The sequence below is a fragment of the Microtus oregoni genome, unplaced genomic scaffold (assembly GCF_018167655.1).
Source record: "Microtus oregoni isolate MIOR12 unplaced genomic scaffold, Mior012 000008F_ref0000371, whole genome shotgun sequence".
NCBI lineage: Eukaryota > Metazoa > Chordata > Mammalia > Rodentia > Cricetidae > Microtus > Microtus oregoni.
Window position 1 is genome coordinate 43,366,334 of NW_024543067.1, and position 20,102 is coordinate 43,386,435.

Here is a 20,102-nt window from a genome sequence, read left to right on the forward strand (position 1 = left end):
TGTGGTGGAATCCTTCACTGTAGATGCCTTACATCCAAGCCTGGTTCCTTTTGCCAAATGGAAGATGCGAGCACTTATACTATCATCTGCCCCTACCACTGTAGTTGTTATATAGCAAATAGCACAGTGTAGGACTGAGTCCTTTGGTCTTTGAACACTCAGCGAACCTAAGTCTTGAAGTTGAAAATATAAATGCTTTGGGCTAAGTGGCCAGACCTAGACTTACTGAGTCATGCTTGCCTGAAATGGGTGGTTAATACGGTGCTCATTATTGTTTACCATTCACTGAAAAAGGAGGCAAGTGTCGAAGTCATGAAGCTTCGTTCCCAGTGTGTCAGATATGAGACGGTGTTAAGGAACAGAGCACAGAATCTGGTGGATCATGGGCACAATGCCTCCAAAGCCACAGGGCTTCCTTTAATTAGAGACACCATTAAAACAAATGTTCTTTTAAAATACAGCCATTGAAAAGACAACACATTAAGAATCATGTAAACACTGCAGTTTCTTAATTACAAGTTGCACTGCTTGGTTTAGTACCTATGCACTCCAGGTTTGGGAACCTCACAGGATGGGGATAGGAGCCTCCCCCACACTTTCACAGTTGGCAGAAAAGAAAATGGGAGCAGTCAAAGAAAGCAAGACCTGGCTTGTGCACAGCTCCTGAGAGAAACAGCACATTCTACCTTCTAGTTCTCTCAGAAGAAAGGCTTAAGATGTTAGCAAAGTTGGAAAATGGATTTGTGTTGTCAGCTGGGAGGCAGAGAAATTGACAGATACTTTTAATTAGCTATTAGAAGGAGGCACAGCAGAGTCTAGTCTCATACCCTGAAAAAGGCAGGAGCACAGAACCTGCCTCCTTCATACGCTAGGGCCCAGCTTTGATACCCAAGGGCAGCTGGGCAGGTGAACCTCTTCCCATGGGGACTGTATGTTACACCTAAATTTGGGGTCTGTCATGGGGAAAAATTTACTTAGCTCTGCTACCCCCAGTCACCCCAAGCGCCTTTCATCTGAACTTTGACCCATTGGCCTTGCCCTGTCAAAGTCTAAGATTGCACTGACTTCTGAGGACAAGACCCCATTTTCTACAGTAACTGAAAGATGACATAGGAACAAATCCTTTACTTCCCAGATTACCAAGAACACAGCAAATACCGTACTTGTTGAACATCGGTTCCACTTGATCTTTCTGTAGCGGGGAGGGCAGCCAATGGAAGATAATTCCTGGTCATTCCCAGAAAAGGCAGATAAGACAATCAACCTCTTTACTACTTGCAGGCCCTAACACAGTAGGAGGAAGCACTGCCTCTTCTCTAGTGTAACAAAATCCACCAGAGTTTTCCTATGGTGTTTTCAAATTACAAAAACCAAAACCAAACAGTGGTCCTAAACTTGAGTCGGTGAACTGGTAAAGATAAGGACATAATTTGGCAAGCAGAATTATTCTGAAGTTGTGACAGTCTTCCTCCCTTAATGTGTAGATAGTGGGATGAGAGGGGTTGGGGTGGAGGAGGCAAGAATAAAACTTTGTCTGAATCCAAGCTCAATTCCAGAAATCAGGTGGAGGACAAGGAGTAACGACAGATCACGTTCAGGGAGGCAAATGGATCTCAGCCTCTTCTAACGATCTTAACTAAAGGAAACAGACCCTCTGCTTAGGGCTTGTGGTAACTTAAAATAATTCCCTAGAACAACCCAGCCCTTGGGTTGCCACGTGGAGTCATGTGGGGAAGGCAGACAGTTGTCTTGCCTGATGTTTCCCCCAGAAGACCTAGTTCAGCCTCCTGGCCATCCATGTGTGACACCAGTCTCAGAACTTTTCTAAGCCCAGATTTCTCACAAGTGAGGACAGTCAGCTCAGACCCTTCCTTAGGCTCTGCTCCTGTGTGGTTCCTGATAAGCTATAGAAAATGGAGAAGAAACGTGTCTGGTCCCAGAGTGAGGAGCCAGAGGTGACCGGAAACTTCAGAGCACCACGTCCCAGATGCCCAGAGAGGTAGCGTCCCAATCTTGAGTCTTCTTCAACTTAGATGAAACAGGCCCAACAACTTCTGCCACTACCTCAGGAACCGCCAAAGGGCGTGTAAGACATGACTACCCAGAGCTCTGCTGGCGGGTGAATGCCAGGGACGTGCTCAGCTTCTGTCTCAGGAAGCCCAGAGAACCTGGAGCCAAGGATGTGTGCTCTCAACTCTGCTTTACAGCCTGAGATAGCCTTGACAGACAGCTCTCATTCCCATGGGAGAGACCAGATTCCAGAATGGTTCCTCTCCGTATCCCTACCTAGGCTGCAGAATCCCAGGGACACTGCTGCCCAACCCAAGTCCCTTAGGTTCTTCAGCGAAAAGAATTTAAGTAAAAAACATGATTTGTTTTCAAGGTTGCAAGAAACGGTCAGCGGAGCCTCACACAGTCCTCCCCCTCCCCCAGTCGCTGGTGTTTGGTAGATGGGGGTGCCGCAGTGGAAGCCGGGCAGCTTCTTGGCCCCTGGGGCCTACTGCCTGCTGTTGTTGTCAGACAGTGGGCCAGGGGTCCGCACCTCACCCAGGGAGCTTGTGCCCTCGAAGCGCTGTGAGGCAATGGCTGCCTGGTGGGACATGCTCTTCCGTACAATGTCACCCTTCCGCCACAACACCACCTCCTGCAGGGTTGGAAGAAAGTCAATACGGTATTTGAGAGAGGCTCAGGGATGCTTTTCTCAGGGGTGCCTATCTTGGTCCCAGGGGATCTCCAGGAATAACCTCCTTGGCTCATCTCTCACCAAAGTGGTGGCTCCTAAGACTGGTGCTCTGGCAGGAGCCACGAAAGTGGGAGTTAGGCCTGAGAAAGCAGACCCCGGGTATCAGTTGGGTCTCCTGCAATTCCATGTTTCTACCTCTTGGTCAAATAACAAGTGATAGAGGCTTGACTATTTTTTTTTTTTTTTTTTTTTTAGCATTTTGCTTTAAAAGTTAAGACGGCCCTCTGTGGGAATGGTGGCCTCTCTGCTCTGTGCCCAAAGGGACCCAGGGTCCAGGAGGAGGCACCCACCTGCTGCTTGAAGTAGCGCCGTTCCTCCTCATCTATCAGCACCAAGTTGAGGTAATAGCGCACAGAGAACTTCTTGTTTATGTCCCGCATGGTGGGCGTGAGCTCATATCCTGCCAGGAAGAGCCTGATGGGGATGGACTCACCTGTAAGGGGTGAGGCAAAAGTGAGGGCAAGGGACACAGGAGGCGCTGTTGTACAGCCTAACGCCAATCTGCCTGCAGCAGGTCAGGTGCCTGCTGGGCAAGGCAAGGGACACTAAGCAAAGGCTCTGCCTTTAGAGATGTTACACCTTGCTCCCAGCAGTTTCCTGAAACAAATGTGATTTTGCAGATCCAGTCCAGTCTGCGGCTTCTGAAAAGTCTATTACCCTCCCACTGCAGAAGGCAGTGAGAAACAGGGACTGAACAGCACAGGGGAACTAGTAGGTACCACTGCTTTCTGCAATGTGCCTTATCGGTGGGGGTTTCCCCCCATATTTACTTGAAATATGGTCTCTATATAGTTCTGGCTGGCCTAGGGGTCCTGCACGGGACCATGTCCAGCCCACTCATCCTAGGAGCCCTGCGCAGGACCACGTCCAGCCCACTCATCCTAGGCCCTGTGCAGGACCATGTTCAGCCCACTCATCCTAGGCCCTGTGCAGGACCACGTCCAGCCCACTCATCCTAGGGCCCTGCACAGGACCACATCCAGCCCACTCATCCTAGGCCCTGTGCAGGACCACGTCCAGCCCACTCATCCTAGGGCCCTGCGCAGGACCACGTCCAGCCCACTCATCCTAGGGCCCTGCGCAGGACCACATCCAGCCCACTCATCCTAGGCCCTACACAGGACCACGTCCAGCCCACACATCCTAGGCCCTGTGCAGGACCATGTTCAGCCCACTCATCCTAGGGCCTGCGCAGGACACTTCCAGCCCACTCATTCTAGGCCCTGTACAGGACCACGTCCATTGGTTTCCGGTGTTGTCTGAAGCCTGTACTGTGGGTCACCGATGCAGTAGTTCACTTTCATGACAGGCGAATAAACTCCTGGAGTGAAACATCTTACTGTAGCTAGAACTAAGCAGTGACAATGACTAGAACACATGATGGATCTCTCTCTGTAGAAAACATGCCAGAACGTCAAGAGGGAAACGGAATTACATATTCATACTGTATCTTAAAGTGGTTTCCAAACTTTTTTTTTTTTTTTGGATAACTTTGAACCCTAATCCTCCTGCCTCCACCTACAAAGTGTGGGATAACACACATGTGCAAGCAGGCCAGTTGAGACAGAATCTTAAGTATAATCAATATATAAACAAGGTCAATGTGGGGCTGTTGTGGCTGAGGCTGGGGAAGGAGGCTGAAGCCAAAGGCTCAGCTTTGTCCTCCCCTTCCTATTTCAGTGCTGGGGACTCCCATGAGTTTCAGACCAGCTTGGGTTACACAGTGAGACCTTGTCTTTAAAAAAAAAAAAATTACTTCAATAGTATCATCATTTGAACCCCTCCCAAATTCTGAAATTCTGCACGTGGCTTGGAAGCAAATCGTGGCAGTGGCCCTGAGCTAGGAGGCTCACCTCGGACTGGAGCCCCGTCCATGATCTCATACTTCGCTATGGTGTCGTTCTCGTGGTACACATTGGGACCCGTGCCTGTCGTTTCCCGTTTGATGATGTCTATCTCCATGTGCTTGATTTTGATTCTCACCAGCAGGAAGTATATCTTCCCTACAATGACATCTTTCAAGTGGTATCTGAAGAAGAGAAAAAGGAAGTGGGACAGACGTTGGGTGCGGCGGCTAGTCCCTTCGTGTGCCAGCATGGGTTATACTGTCAGTGAGAGGTGTTTATGCTCAACCTCGCTATTTGAACAGTTTCCTGCTATGTTCTTTAGTGTAATCTGTGTGACTTCCTCTCTTCTACATCCTGCTCAAAGGAGGATACATGTTATTTCAACCATTAATATTTGTTTATCAGTTCCATTTCCACAGGATATACCTTTAGTATGTTTTAATGGATGTTTTTCTAATGTATTAGGCCAGTCTCAAAAACATAGGAATTAATTCTCGCCTTTCCACTTTATTCTCCATACAATGTCTGTAGGGAACTGGGCCTTAACGGTTCCCAGTGAATAGTTCCATCTGCTCCAGGCTAGACAGCCCAGGCTGCATGGCTGATACTCCGTGAGCTACTAGGGATTTAGCAACGTTGCATGGCTCACTCTTTCTTTCTTTTCTTTATCTCCCCCCCCCCTTTCTTTTTTTAGTTTTTCGAGACAGGGTTTCACTCTGTAGACTAGGATGGCCGCCCCAACTCACAGAGATCTGCCTGCCTCTTTCTCCTAAGTGCAGAGATTAAAGGTGTGCACCACCACCACCCTACACTAACACTGTCTCTTTTTTCCTTTAAGTCTCTCTCTGTGGGCCAGCCAATGGTGCTGGTAGTCTCTGTATATACCTCCCTGTATCACGTGTGCTAGAAAGATAGCACACTCTCCAAACCTAGGCTCACACTCATGGCACGTGATCCCTAGCAGAGATGTTAGAGTTGGGTCTCCTTACATGGCAGGTGGGAAAAAAAGAAGCTGGAAGAGAGAGACTAGGTCATGCTCTGGATGAGAGAAGGTTCAGACAGGCGATTGCTAGCTCCCAGACTTAGTGCTCCCCACTGTTTCTGACACTGTTGTTTACAGTCTACTGGGAGAGCTGCAGACATTGAGTTGGTAGCCTGCATACCTGCAGATGCAGCAGGTCACCTGCAGCCTTTCTCAGGGATACTTACGGACCATGCATGGATGCTAAGGTTTTCTATATTATAGGAAATCTTACACATGGGGCACAACCACATAAGAATCATATCTCATGTTCCTATATGGTACAATCTGTTGTACAAGCAGAGGGGAAGACTTGGAGTCTATTCCTGCCTGCATGTAACCTACTCTAAAACACTTTTTATTCCAAGAGCTGATGATTAGTGCCCGCTTCAGGCTCTGTGGTAGCACTCCTGGTGGTTGCTGCCTTCAGAGGGGTGGAGGGGGGTTAGTGGAAAGGACCACACTGAGTAAGAAGACTGGGGTGGGGAGGCAACAGGTGGGCCAGGCCAAGGAGGTTCTAGGTTACAGTGGTCATTTTATTGGTTAAGAGGGCATCACTAGGTTCCAATTCAGGGAGCAGAGGAATAAGTAAGTTGGTTCTCATAATCAAGTATGTTCCTAGTTAAAAACTGGCCCCATCAGACACAGCGACACATGCCTGTAATCTCAGCACTTATGAAGTAGAAATAGGATCACTCGTATGAGGCCAGCCCGGTCTACATAGTTGAGTTACCTCGCCTCTCTTCCTAAGCCCTCTGTAGGCAAATCGTCTCTCCTCAATTCCTAGTCTCTGCTTGGCAGTGGGCCTGAGGGAAGGCGACTACAGTAAAAAAGGTAATCAAAGACATGAGTAGATGATCCAGATACTTTCAGAAATAGACTATATTCAAAAGAAAGATACAAGACTGCAGACAGTTCTGTGGCTTGTAAGCAATTAAACACTGTGATGATCTCAGAGTAAACAGTTGAAAACGCAGCTTCCCCACTAGCCAGGTAGTTATTTTAAGACCTTCAGAAAAATGCATCAGGTGCGGGGTGGTGATGGTGCATGCCATTAACCCCAGCACTCAGGAGGCAGAGGCAGGTGGATCTCTGTGAGTTCGAGCGAGACCAGCCTGGTCTACAGTGTGAATTCCGGGACCGAGAAACCCTGTCTTGGGAAACCAAAAACAAAACAAAAAAAAACCCCAAAGCATCAGGTATTTGCCCTGTAACTCATTTTGGTTCAGGGAGGAAGCAGCCCATTGCCGGTAAACGGCTTCCTCACTTTGATTTCTAAGGCAGGGAGGAAACAAATGATAGTGGCATTGTGTTCTACAATTATTCTCACGCATGGAAGGAAGCAGCTTTACCTAGGATCCAAAACAAACAACTTAAAAGCTAGCTAAGCTTGACTTTGAGTCTCCCCCTGCACTTTGTCACCATGAAGCTGTGGAGTCATGAGGCTGTCAGTCAGTACACACAACAAGATCTCTCTTTACCTCCATAAATGATTACCACATGAGCTTGGGGCTCAGGATACTCACTTGGATTTATTATACTCAAATTCAATGTGCAGGCAGTCCTCGATCCCAACTTCCATCTTGATGGATGAGTTCAGCTCGGGGTACGTGCTAAGGGTGTGAACTACAATGTCCATCTCTTTGACAACATCATTGAGGCGGCGGCTGATGGTTGCTCGGAGGAAATAGCTGTTAAGAGACGGAGCCATCCTAAGTGAATACTTCCAGTCTCTAGATGCTACACAGCCCTGGGAGAACCCTACAGTAATGTTTAACCCTCCGAGGCTTACTATCCCTTTGAGAATTTATGGGTCCTTTTCTCAGAAAAAGTATACCCAGGCACCTATACACAGACTTCTGCAGTTACCACTGAGGAAGAGCAGAGCCTTCCTTTAAAACCCTCTTGGGAGCTCATGACAATGAATTAAGAACCTTGTCTTAGCAGAAGTGATTTCTCTGCCTTCTACGCCAATGGCCCTACCACTATCTACCATCTGTGAGGAAGGTTTGTTTCCTTGCCTACCTCCTGGCTATTTGAGCATAGATATCTGGCCTATACACTTATATTTATATGCCTGTCCACTAATTAGTATCTGATAAATAAAAGTGAGGAATAGGAAATGGAGAAATCAAACCAAGTCTTCATTTCCGCAGCCTTTCTTAGCCAACCCTGTGCTAGGCAGAGGATAAGGACAATACACTCTCAAGAGGGACTCACAATCTGGAGGGAGATGAACAAACAAACAGAAAAATCAAGACTGGCAAAGGGTAATTCAGAAACTACAATCCAGCTTTATGAGAACAAAGAGACCCCAAGAACAAACCAACATGTAATAATACAGCAAAGCAGCACCGAAATGAGTAGCTTAACTGGCGGCGGCAGCTGCATGGCAGGGCACAGGTCTGGAAGAAGATACATAAGTGGACCCTAAGGGTCTAACAGCCACTTGGCACGGTCCAGCAAAATCCCAGTTTCCTGGTGTAAAACAACGCTAACACCCACAAGAGAAGAAAAGTACCCTTAGCTATGATTTCTTCTGAGTAATCCTCTGATAACCCAAGTACCCGTTAAACATTCCAGAAAATTAACAGACATGCTGGCCACATCAGCTACAGGCTACAGGCGACCAGCTCTGTGGCACCGACCGCTTCTAAGCAGTCCTTATATTTCCCTCAGTAACTTCCATCACAGCCGCACAAGACATTTGTCCCTAACTAACCCCTTTCTAATTGCTCAGGTCTTAAATCCATTGCACTATCTGTGGAAGAATGGTTTTATTCTAATGAAGATTTTCAAGTCAAGGTTTATAATTCTTTTCTGCTTTTTACTGTTTTTATTTAGGGCCTAAATACGTCCCTGCCCTTCACAGACTTCCTTCACTAGCAACCCACCCTACCCCGAAAAAGAAAAATCACCTTTCCCTTCACAACTGGGGGGAAAGAGAGAGGACTGAAAACTTCCGACACGCTCGTATGTCACTGCTACTGCAGAGTTTTGCTGTTGTTGGGTTTTTTGAGACAGGGTTTCACTATGTAACTCTGGGTGACCTACAACTTGCTAAGTATACCAGGCTGGTCTCAAACACAAAGATTCATCTGCCTTTGTTTTGCAGTTTTTCAAATGCAAGCATCACCATGCCTGACTGACTGTATGGGGGGGAGGGGGTCCTCACTATTAGTCTTGGCCAGCCCAGAACTCACAGAGATCACCTGTGGTTTCCTCTCATGGTAGGATTAAAGGCATGTGCCACTGTGACTGCCTGCTTTCTCTTTTTATAATCGTGTGAATACTGCTGTGGTCACAGGTGTTAGATTATCTGTTCCAGATTCTGTGTCCAAATATTCCGGATCTACAACTGAAGTGGAATTGTTGGATCACATAGTGACTCTGTTTAATTGTATGTGTGTTGCTGGGGACTGAGCACAGTACCTTGCAAAGTCTTCAAGTATGTGCCTTGCTGCTTTACACAGAGTTATGTGTTCAGCCCTCTATTCATTTATCTTTGAGGAGCCACCCTGCTGTTTTCAATACCTTTCTTTTTGACATAAAAACACTAAGCAAAAGCTACAGAGAAATCCTGTTTTGAAAAACCAAAAACCAACCAAACAAAAACCACTAAGGCAAATCCACTGGACTATGGGGTGGGAATTACCAAGCATGGTGGCACACACGTGTAATCCCATCACTCAGGAGGTTGAGGCAGAAGGATTGAGAGTTTAAGGTCAGTCTAGGCTATATAAAAAGACCTGTATCAATAATTATTTTTTTTAACAATTCCCATAGCCAAGCTAAGTGATTGCTAGATAATCCTCACTGGTGTTTTCTCCGGAGTGATAAGACAAATCACTGTCTTTAGCAGGGATTTAGATGCAAATATTTCAAGAGTCTATGAACAAGTGTTCTGATGAAGGGAGGGAACCAGGAGAAAGAGAGGGAGATGTTCTAGCTGTAATCCTCACCACCCTAAGCCCCAGCCTGTAGGGGATAGAAACAAGCAGATCCTGTGAGACGGGATCAAGACTTGGGATCATCTGATCCTCTGGAGTGACAGGACATTCTGCTTTATCCCAGTGATGTCCCATAATCTAAGGTTTGCATCTAAGAGTCTAGAGCTGCTGTGATTTTTTTTTTTTTTTTAACCTCAGAGACACAGGATCAGTCTCCTTCCTCAGAGTTTCCCCAGACTGTAGTAGTAAGAATATCCTCAGGCATGTCTGTGCCATTCATCTCTTTGTTTGTGATCCCTGGGATGGGTCCAAGACCCCTGTATATGCTAGGCAATACTGTGCCTGAAGCCAAATGCTTGTGTCCAGTTTTTAAAGACTGTGTTCCGCTCCTGCATCATTTTCTTATCTCTTCCAAAAGATAGAGAGGAGAGACCTAGAATTAGAACCCTAAACTAGTATCCATTTTCGAAAGACAAAGCTTTAAGTTACAGAGTCCAAAATGATGTGATGTTGTATGGCAGAGCTGAATGGGGAAGGGGTCAGCACCTCTAGAAGCCAAGCTGAGGTGTCTATCTGGGGCCACCTCCGATATGAAAGCCAATTACTGAAATGGTTATCGTTGAAATTATATAAACTTACAATTAGATGAATTACCTAAGAAACAAGGGCAATCCATATTAAAATCCCTTTGCTTCCTAATCATTTTTCTGCACTCTTTGAGGCCCCTGGTCGGGAGGGGACTCTGTGACAGCAGTGAAGCTGCCAATGTGGTGACAGCATTCAGGTCACGGATGGCCATGGCCGTCCAATCAGAAGGCTTTCTTCCGGGATGTGCAATGGTGACATTTACTAGCACCCTGGTGCGTGCAGTCCTCTTCCTTCTTAGCAGCCACGCAGCCCCAGGCCCTGTCCTGGTGGGGCAGGTTCAGGACTACAACAAAAACATCAGAGACCACTTACCGTAGCTTCACGTTCTGCCCTGTGTAGGACTCATACGGCTTTTCCACGTGAGTAAACTCAAAGTCGAAGGCTTGTGATTGGGTGATCTCTCCCGGCCGAGCCAAGTCCTTCACCAGGGACACAAACTCATGGTGGTTCCCACGGTCATAGTAGAGTTCTGGAAAGAGAACAAAGCTTATTCTAGCCAACTTGACTGCACTGAACCTAGTGAGGGCATCACAGGTCGGAGGGATCAGTCTCTTTTGAGACTTTTGGCCTTGTTTTAGGGCTTCTTCTCCTTCCCTGACCCCAGCCTCTTCACTGATTTCCCCAGACACATGCCTTTCCAAAGACATACCCTTTCTGGTTTGTTTGTTTGAGACAGAGTCTTACTATGTTACCTAGATTGGCCACTAGTTCTTGGGCATAAATAATTCTTCTACCACAGTCTCAAATAGCTAGAAAAATAGGTGTGCACCACCATGCCTAGCTGACTCTTCCAAGTCACACAGTAAGAATTTATGATACACACACACACACACACACACACACACACACACACACACAAGGCCAGTGTGATGGAGAGATAACTGAGCAGTTAAGAGCACTTTGTTGCTCTTGCAGAGGAGTTGGATTCAATTCTCAACACCTACACGGTAGCATACAACCACATGTAACTCCAGTTCCAGGGGATCCAGTGCCTTCTTCTGACCTCCATGGGCACCAGGCATGCACATGGTACACACCCACACACACACACAGACACAGACACACACATAGGCAAAACACTCGTATACATAAAATAAAGAAACCTTAAAAAAAGCAAATAAAAGCCAATGTGGTCTCCAGGCCATTGCTTCTGTTAGCAATCCACGGTCTATGCGCCTATAAAGGGTAAGGGAATTCTGAGGTGGTTAGAATAGATTCGGTGAGCAGTTTTCAGAGACTCGATATAAAAAGAGAGAGAGAGAGAGCACCTTTCCAATATTCTTGACTTTTGCAGGAAATTTATGGCTACTTTATTATATCTTCCTTTGATAATCCTGCAAGATGGATAGGTCAGGCCTCTTGTTCTATAGTTCAGCCTGATCCAGAATTCATTAGGTAGCACAGGCTAGCCTCAAACTCATGGCAATCCTTCTGTCTCCCAAATCCTGGGACTGTAGATATGCACACATATCCACCTGGCGTTTCACCATGATAAGCTCATGTTATCACCAGACCCATGATTATTTCATGACTTTGTATTTTGCAATTTAAGGATTAAGTTTTGAGATATCCATGGTCTTCTTTACTCCTTTGGACTGAAGGAGCTTTAAGATGAGACCCATAGCTCTAGCTTCCTGGCCCCAAGATGTCAGCTCTTAGCTCTGCCTGTGATGATGACCAAATGCTAGCTCAAGCCTCATCTCTCAAATATTCTTTTTTGTTGTTGTTGTTTTTCTCTGTAGCTTTGGAGCCTGCCCTGGAACTAGCTCTTGTAGACCAGGCTGGCCTTGAACTCACAGAGATCCACCTGCTTCTGCCTCCCAAGTGCTGGGATTAAAGGCGTGCGCCACCACCTGGCTTCTCTCAAATATTCTTGACTTCAAGCACTGTGCTAGGCTGCAACCCATGGGAGGGAGCTAAACTGGGAATATGGAACAGCTGTTTGAGAGATGAGTCTCCTGCCCCTTTGGCCTGGTCCTGGTTCTCAGCATCTCTAGAGCATCATGTGTCTCTCTGGAGTGACTCGATCACTCCGAGCAGTGAGTATACGTGCTCCTGCTCCAGCAGCGTAACATCTGAAGCCTGGAACGGGACCAAAACTTTATTGAGAACAAGAAACCAGAAATCCTGCCTCTCCAGTGCCAATGCAATCTTCAGTCCTGGCCCAGGGGATAAAACCATCTCCAGACAAAGAGAAACAATCTCAGCTATTAATATTCACCTGAATGCAAATTTCTCCCCAACACTCTACTGGCTTCCCCTGCTCATCCCATGGACAGCTTTTCCTTAGCTCTGGGACATCTGGAAGCACAGCAGGCTGCTGCAAGATATACCCGACTTGAGCTGGGGTTATTAACAGTGGTTGAGTACTTATCTAGCATGCATGAGATGGCCCTGGGTTTGACACCAGCATTAAAAGGAAAAGAAAGAAAAAAGAAGAAGAAACAAACCAAAACTAAACAGACGAGCAAACAAAACTCCAAAAGCATTTATCCAATTCATGAAAGTGATATAGTACAGAGAATTCCATTCCAGTAATGCTATTTTCATACAAATTTACAGTGTATCCGGTGGCTAATAAATGTGGCTTATTTCCTACCTCGGTACAGTTTGATCAATTTTTTTGTTTATTTTGGTTTGGTTTTTGAGACAATGTAGCCCTGGCTGTCCTGGAACTTGCTATGGAGACCAGGCAGGCCTTGAAGTCACAGAGATCCACTGGCCTCTGCTTTGAGTACTAGATAAGAAAGATAATAAAGGCATTAAGTCTTTTATTATAAATAATCTACGTCCTCTTCCCAATACTAAGCGATCTTAGCAGTGGTGGCCTGATGGGTAGTGAGTGATAGTCTACAAATCCACGGAAGGGAGATGGCAGTTCCAGATGATGTGGGAGAGAGATACCACTCCGTAACGACACCCCCAGGAAAGCAAGAACACGCAGAACATGCAGCGCAGGGCTGAGCTGCCCTCCTCACCAATAGGGAATCCTCCACTCAATCTTGTGACCTAACCCGGTAGATGGTGCTGGCTCATGTGAGAACTGAACCCCTAACTTAGGAACGTTATACCTCAGTTCCCAAGCACTGGATTTTGGCTCCAGCGCCAATGAATTCAAATAAGAAGCACAAGGCCCCAATATCCGTGAACTTTCAATGGAAAATTGTAGCATCAAGAGGAAAGCGGAAAGAGAGAACGGAAAAAAACACAAAAGCAATGATCACGCAGCCCAACATGAGAAATAAACAAAACAGAGAGGGTTCAGAGTGGGCTCCAGCTGCCAGGATTTGAGGATCCTAGCAACGCTGCAGAAGGGCACTGCCTGGCCCAGCAGGGGACCTGAGAACAAGTCCTTTTCCGCAGGGCATCACATTCTCCCCAGGGCTTTTCTTCCCGTGACACAGTATCAGTGCCTACATGAAATGCCATGAAAGAACAGAGTGGTCCGAGGAGGGCTAGGATGGTCCTCTGTTGTTTTATTTTGTTAAGATGGGTCTTGCTACAAATCACAGGCTGGCCTTAAATTCATGGTCATTCTCCTGATTCATCCTCCCTAGTGCTAGGATTATAGGTACACCAGCTACCACATCTAGCTTGGAATGGTCTTTCTGATTTAAAATTTTATAAGCAACTTGGAACCCTTCTGCAAACACTGTGGCCAAAGGGGCAGAAATAGTTGTTTTACACTGTTATTTGCCAGAAAGGTTGGTTTCATCTTGAATAAATTGAGGCAGAAAATCCAAGTGTTCTAACAAGAGGCCCAGGTCCTACAGAGACTATAAAAACAGCCCCTCTTCCATCCCAACCAAACACAATAGCCCTTCAGGCTAGAAGTAGAAACTGAACCCCTCACCCCACTCTTTTTTTCCAAGCGACTTCTGTCATTAGTTTCCTTCTTTGATCAAAAGGAGGAACTAATTTTTGCACTCAGGATGTTTTCGTGGCAATATCTGCCACCAACGGCCAAAAAGGGAGGTCGCCAATGTAGAGGGAAATTGAGCCAACTTTACATCATAGGCTAAGCCTTTGAGTCACCCTGGGATCTGCTGCTGGACCAGCACGACATGGAGTCTAGGCTTCACGTTGGACTGGGGAGAGATACAAAACAAGAGCCTCCTCTCATCTGAATTTCCTAGCCCTTTTGCTGACCAGGAGATGACGATCCTTGCTTGCTATAGCTTCTGCCCCTGGCAGACCCATAGGAACAATTACACTTCAAGGTTACTCATATGCAGCTCTGCTCTGTGCAAATCTAAGCCCTGCTGAAAACTTGGTAAGTCTGCTTTTTCACTTGGTATTTCAAGAGTAAATGAGTTAAAAAAAAAAAAGTCTCTGGAGTTTCTAAAAGTACAGGCTTATTGGTACTGATGAGCTCATTAAAAACTTTATAAAAAGTATGTATTTGGCTCTGGGGTATAAGGATATTTCTGTCTGCCCATCTCTACAAGTTTGACCTTCTGATTATATTTGGCTCATTTAACCCCATTAGCCTGCAAGGTTCCCAAGTCTGGCTAACATCCTCTACCAGTATTTCCCAAAGGATTTCAGCAGGAAAAACGGTCTTTTCTTCTCTAACTACGCAGCAGTGCCCTCGGTGCTCTTTGTATACTACTGCATCTTGCTAATCCCACCGGTCTAACCTGGAAAGAGACTTCCCCAGTCACACATTTATTGGCATCGTTCCAGCAGAGACCATGCCATGAGAAGAATCATGCTAGGTATCGGGAGGCTAACAAAGCAGCTGAGAAACTTGAGGATAACAAAAACATATGGCACTAATTGAAGAACTAAGAACTTATTACTCTCTTGCAACAATCGTCAAACTGTAACATCAGAGCAGTTGCTATAGGATTCAGGGAGCCACAGGTCTGGCAAACTCTTCTTTTCTTAAACAGAGAGAGGTCATTTCAATGTATAGGAATATGATGAAAAAAAAAAAAAGCAAAACCAAGTGAGCTGGCATCAGACTTACTGTTTTCACAGCCTAGATCCCTCAGGAAGATGCTGATCCACTAGATGCATGATGGTCAGATGCCACTTAAGTTCTCTGAGAGGAACACCTAGCTAGCTAGCTCTTGAGCATGTGCAGGAGACCCAGCTGCTTGATCTAGACCTTCCAGGTGTCAGGGATGTAGCTCAGATTGTGAGACACTTGCCTGGCAGAGGTGTGGCCCTATGTTTGTTTCTGGCTACTACAGAGGATGAAAAAAAATTCCAGAAAATGGTTTCTGTAAGTCCTTAGATCTGAACCAGTATTATCCAGTTAGCAAACATTTACTGAGCACTTTATGAGGTAGCCATTGAGACTAGAGATTAATCACTGGACTAATGATGGACTTAAGACAGTCTCTGGCATCTGGGGCAAGATGTCAGACAACTGAAATAACAAAATAAAACAACAAAGTCACAACCTACTTAAAAACAGGTATTCCTGTAGCTTTTAGTAGAGGAAGTGATTAGGTAGGCCTTTGAAGGAAAAGTACAATTTTGGTAGGACATACTTTCCAGAAAAAAAAAAAAGTTAGAATATAAGGAGAAGATGGTTGTGAGCTGACATGCGGATACTGCGAATTGAACTCAAGACCTCTGGAAAAGCAGTCAGTCCTCTTAACCACTGAGCTACCTCTCCAGTCCCCACTTACTTCATTTTCTAAGGTAAGGTCTCACTATGTAGCCCAGGATGGCCTGGAACTCGTGCTCTCCCTGCTTTTGTCTTCCAAGTGCCAGACTGACAGGTGTGCAGCAGCATGACTGACGAGAAGAGCCTATCTGAAGGAGCTATCATCAGTGAGGACGGAGGTAACGAGAGATGGGATCTGGAAAGGCAGGCTGAGACAAAATCCAGGAAGAAAATAAACAGACTTCTGGGAGTTGGTAAAAACAAAAACAAACTTTGAAGGGATCAGCAGTATGAGAATTGCCTATTCACCCTTGCAGAAGATGATAAGAAGGGTATAGAAGAGATTGCCAGAATCGGTTATAGAGTGCAACAGGGACAATATAGCTGCAACTCCTCCAAGACCCCAACACACAAGCAACCTGCTTCGTCAGGAAGAAGGACAGAACTCAGAGATGCTAAGGCGCTCTCTTGGCTGTGGCTACGATTACCCATATAGCCTGACCTTATGATCTGACAGGCATTCCGCCTACTTCATACATAGTCAAAGAATGCAATGAAGGAGAAAACCACAGAACCACAACTTCAACAAAGTTACCCACTCTCCTCGCTCTGCTGCCCTGAAGTCACTCATAATAACTGTCTTAGATGTATGACACAATATGCCATGCCTTGAATCTTTCGGCACGTCGCAAAGATAATAAAGAAATAGGAAGCCTACGGAAAGTATGTTGCGCCTCTGAATAAGCTGGTGTATCTTTAATATCAACTAATTTTAGAAACAGAGAGTGGTGGGGGGGGGCATGGGAAGAGAAACTTTTATACCAAACATATTTAGAAAGGCTGTTCCTTTATTGCTTTGAGACAGGGTCTTGCTATGTAACCAGATGGCCTTGAACTCTGAGATCTTCCTGGTTTAGCCTTTGGAGTCCTGGGATTATAAGTATATGCCATCATGTCTGGTTAGAAAGGTTTCTCTGATGTCTTCTCCTTGATCAAGAAATAGACCTCAAGTCCAAACAATGAACATACTGCTTATCATTCTGCTTTAACCTACTACCATCTCTCATGTACACATGGATAATGAATGGGAATGAACATGAACTATACCCTTTAGACACCACCTGTGTGAAAGCCCACGTGGCACACAGAAAAGCTTTAAGGCAAAGAACTGAAACATATACTCTGTAAAAGTCCTTACGGCAATCTAACCGAGAAGACTATACAAGGTCTAGGGGAGACTGAATCAGAGGCTGTAACTCAGTTTGTAAAATGAAACTATCGCTGCATTGGCTGCTCTTATCTTTATAAAGAAACACTCTGAGACATGAGACACGGTCCCCCAATAACACATCATAATAACCAGGTGATTTTATTATACTGTAATTTACAGCTGACAAAGCTGAGGCCTGATCAGGTCAGAGTGCCAAGGGCCTAGGGAAAATTATCCCAAGAAGCAATAAAAGGTTTTAAGAAAATTCAGTAAGGTTACAGTCTTGGAAAGAAAGGAGTTAGGCAAGAGAACAGGTTGGGCAATTACAACAAACAGCTTCCTTGGTTACCTTGCATTTAAATGAAAGAGAATGAGCTCTTGACACCATGCATTCCTTCTGGAAGGGCTCATTTCATACTATGTGAAGTAGGGGACATGCTAAGTTATTCACAATCAGGGCGTGATGGTATAGACAAAGATTAAAGTATACTTGTTGTTTATACTGGTATTAGAGAGCTAATGTAGTAACTTTAAAACTCCTAATTAAAATACCAATTCTCAGTAGGCAAGTATTGACTATTTCATATGTTATGTTTAACATAAAATGCTTTGGGTTTATCTAATCCAACCTGTGATTCTTTACTAGAGGTGATTTTATCCAGCATGGGAACAAGAGCAATACCTCACGGCTTTATGAGTGGTAAGTAGGGAATGCTACTGGTTTCTAGTACAGGAAAGGCTGAAGATATAGATAAGAGCCTGCAACAACAATGATCAGGCTCCAGATGTCAATCAACAGTGCACCTGTCCTCCCATCCCAGCCAAAAGCAGGAAGGCAATGCGTGTAAAATTCACGCTCCAGTCTTTTTTTCTGGCACAACAAATAGATCTTTCACATCCTGGCTTTAAAACAACCCAACAGGGTCCTTTATGATCAGTCAGTCTTTAGGGGGATTTTAAATACCAGATGCTTAAGACCAAACAATGGGTTACAAAATCTGGCCACCAGGACTCCTTTTCCCAGGCCTCCCTGACTCTGTAAAAGGGAGAACAGATGCTAGGCTAAACTCTTAGCATGTGAATCTAACACGCTTTCCCAAGGAAGTCTCTGAAATGGGTGTCCATATGTGCAGTATGGAGAACAGAGTAGGGATTTTTCGGACAGGTGGTCACCATCTACAGGACATAAGCTACTCATGTCCTCATAACACAAATATTTTATTTTAGAAATACCCAAGCAACTTGCTAACACGAAAGGCTCCTAATACTTAGAACTGGTGACAACCCAGTCACGATGATGGGCAGCCTCCCAAATCTTTGTGGGGTTTTGTTTTAATTTGAGACAGGGTTTCACTCACTACCTAACAGTAGCTGGCCTGGAATCACTCTGTTGGCCAGACTGCTGTCAACTCACAGAGATCTACCTGTCTCTGCCTCCCAAGTTCTGCTATTAAAGGCATGTACCACCATACTCAGCTGACTCCCCAGAATTTTTGTTACTACTTTCCCTTGTCTAATTCTAGTAAAATTATCAACCATAGTTTGAAGATGATTATTGAGCACTGCAAAGTTTTGATCATTTAACGGTAGTCTTTGCAAACATCACTTCTTTCACTTTAAGGAGAAAAATCAGACAACTGAAAGCAAGCATTCTGATGAAGTCTGAGAAACACATGCATTCAGAATGAGGCGGGCTGAAGGTATTCAAAACATACACATGAAAGGTAGTTCAAAGTGGGGGTGAGACAAACAGCCTTTATGCACCCTGTCTACCACACCATATCTATATAAGAACATATATACTACATATACATACACATATGTGGATGGGTGGGGTCGCCGCTTAATTTTGGATCGGATCTGACAGCTGTAGCTGTCAAACCCACCTGCAGGATCCCGCCTAAGCACCTCACTATGAAATTCCGGGCGCAAGAAGGAAAGCTGGGAGGATACTGCGGACACAATGGGGGTAACCAGGTACCAGGTGAGCACCCAACCGTACAGCAGGGGGCTCCCTCCCTACCATTCCTAGGCTGGCTGACCCCACCTCCCCAGCAGCACGCTGTCACTTTTGGCGTGGAAGAAGGTAATGAATGCATGGGGGAGTCGCCCACGGGCGGGACTCGTGGGTGAACCCCAGGCTTCAGACTGCAGTTGACAAGAGCCTGTCATAGGCCTCGCTGGAGTTGGGCCCTGAAAAACCTCTGCTCCCCGCCCGTCCCACACCCGACTGACTCCAGACGCGGACTGACGTCGCGGGCTTGGGGAGATCCCAGGGAAACGACTCACCAATCTGCCCAATGAACTCGATCTTGATGCCCTGGTGCTCTAGTCGCTTGTTGGGGTTCTTCAGAGATAAGCTCACCTTCCCCGAGACGGTCTCCCCATCGTAGAAGAGGAAATATTTCTCCTTCTTCCCGTCTTCTGTCTTGTGCTCTGCTCTCTTCCTACTCTCCGCATCATTCAGCAAGATTTCCACCTCCACGCTCTGCCCGAAGCCGAAGAAGCTCATTTCCCCGCCTGACCGCGCCGGTGCCTCCCTCCAAGGTGCGGGCTGCCTGCGGGGAAGGGCCGGCTGCGGGAACGCGCTGGACGCCGCACCGCAGCCCCCTGCACGGTTGAGAGGGGCGGTGGGCGGTCACCGACGGCCTGCGCCCCTGGGGAGGGGCAGGGCCGAGGAAGGCAGGCGGCTGCGGGCTGCGGCGCCCGAAGCAACGATGCACCCAGAGGCCACGCACCGTACCTCCCCAATTCCCGACGGTGCAGCGGCGAGGGCCCACGAACACAGGAGCACAGGCGCAAGCACGCGTTCCGTCGCCCACCGGGTGGGGTCCAGCGCTCAGCCGCGCACCGAACTGCCTAGACCCCTGCGGTGCAACGCACCGAAGTGCTACGGCGGCGCCGGGCGGGGGAGGGGGCAGGAGAACTCCGGCCCGGATGCGAAGGAGATGCCACGCGCAGGCGCACGTCTCCTCCTCACCCTCCTAATTCCCCGCCTCCCAGGCCACCAGGAGGTGCGCTCATCTGCGCATGTGCAGTGCCAAAGGGCGGCTGGTCTCTCCC

General features: G+C 46.5%; 1 protein-coding gene across 1 annotated transcript; it reads right to left on the reverse strand.

Moving 5' to 3' along the window:
- Positions 1 to 373: 373 nt before the first annotated feature.
- Vps26b (VPS26, retromer complex component B) lies at positions 374 to 20,017 on the reverse strand. Its single transcript, XM_041657534.1, has 7 exons — positions 19,783 to 20,017; positions 19,329 to 19,649; positions 10,522 to 10,678; positions 7,138 to 7,302; positions 4,597 to 4,772; positions 3,034 to 3,176; positions 374 to 2,644 (listed from the first exon to the last, which is right to left on the reverse strand). Exons 2-7 carry the CDS (start codon positions 19,549 to 19,551, stop codon positions 2,498 to 2,500), a joined length of 1,011 nt encoding a protein of 336 aa, XP_041513468.1. The 5' UTR covers positions 19,552 to 19,649; positions 19,783 to 20,017; the 3' UTR covers positions 374 to 2,497.
- Between the last annotated feature and the right edge of the window lie 85 nt (positions 20,018 to 20,102).

Coding starts and splice junctions, on each gene's coding strand:
- Vps26b (XM_041657534.1), bottom strand. CDS start 19,551: ATGAGCTTCTTCGGCTTCGGGCAGAGCGTGGAGGTGGAAATCTTGCTG. Junction 7,303..10,521: donor GGGCAGAACGTGAAGCTACG/GTAAGTGGTCTC, acceptor GTCTCTTAACAG/CTATTTCCTCCGAGCAACCA. Junction 3,177..4,596: donor GGACGGGGCTCCAGTCCGAG/GTGAGCCTCCTA, acceptor CACCCCTTACAG/GTGAGTCCATCCCCATCAGG.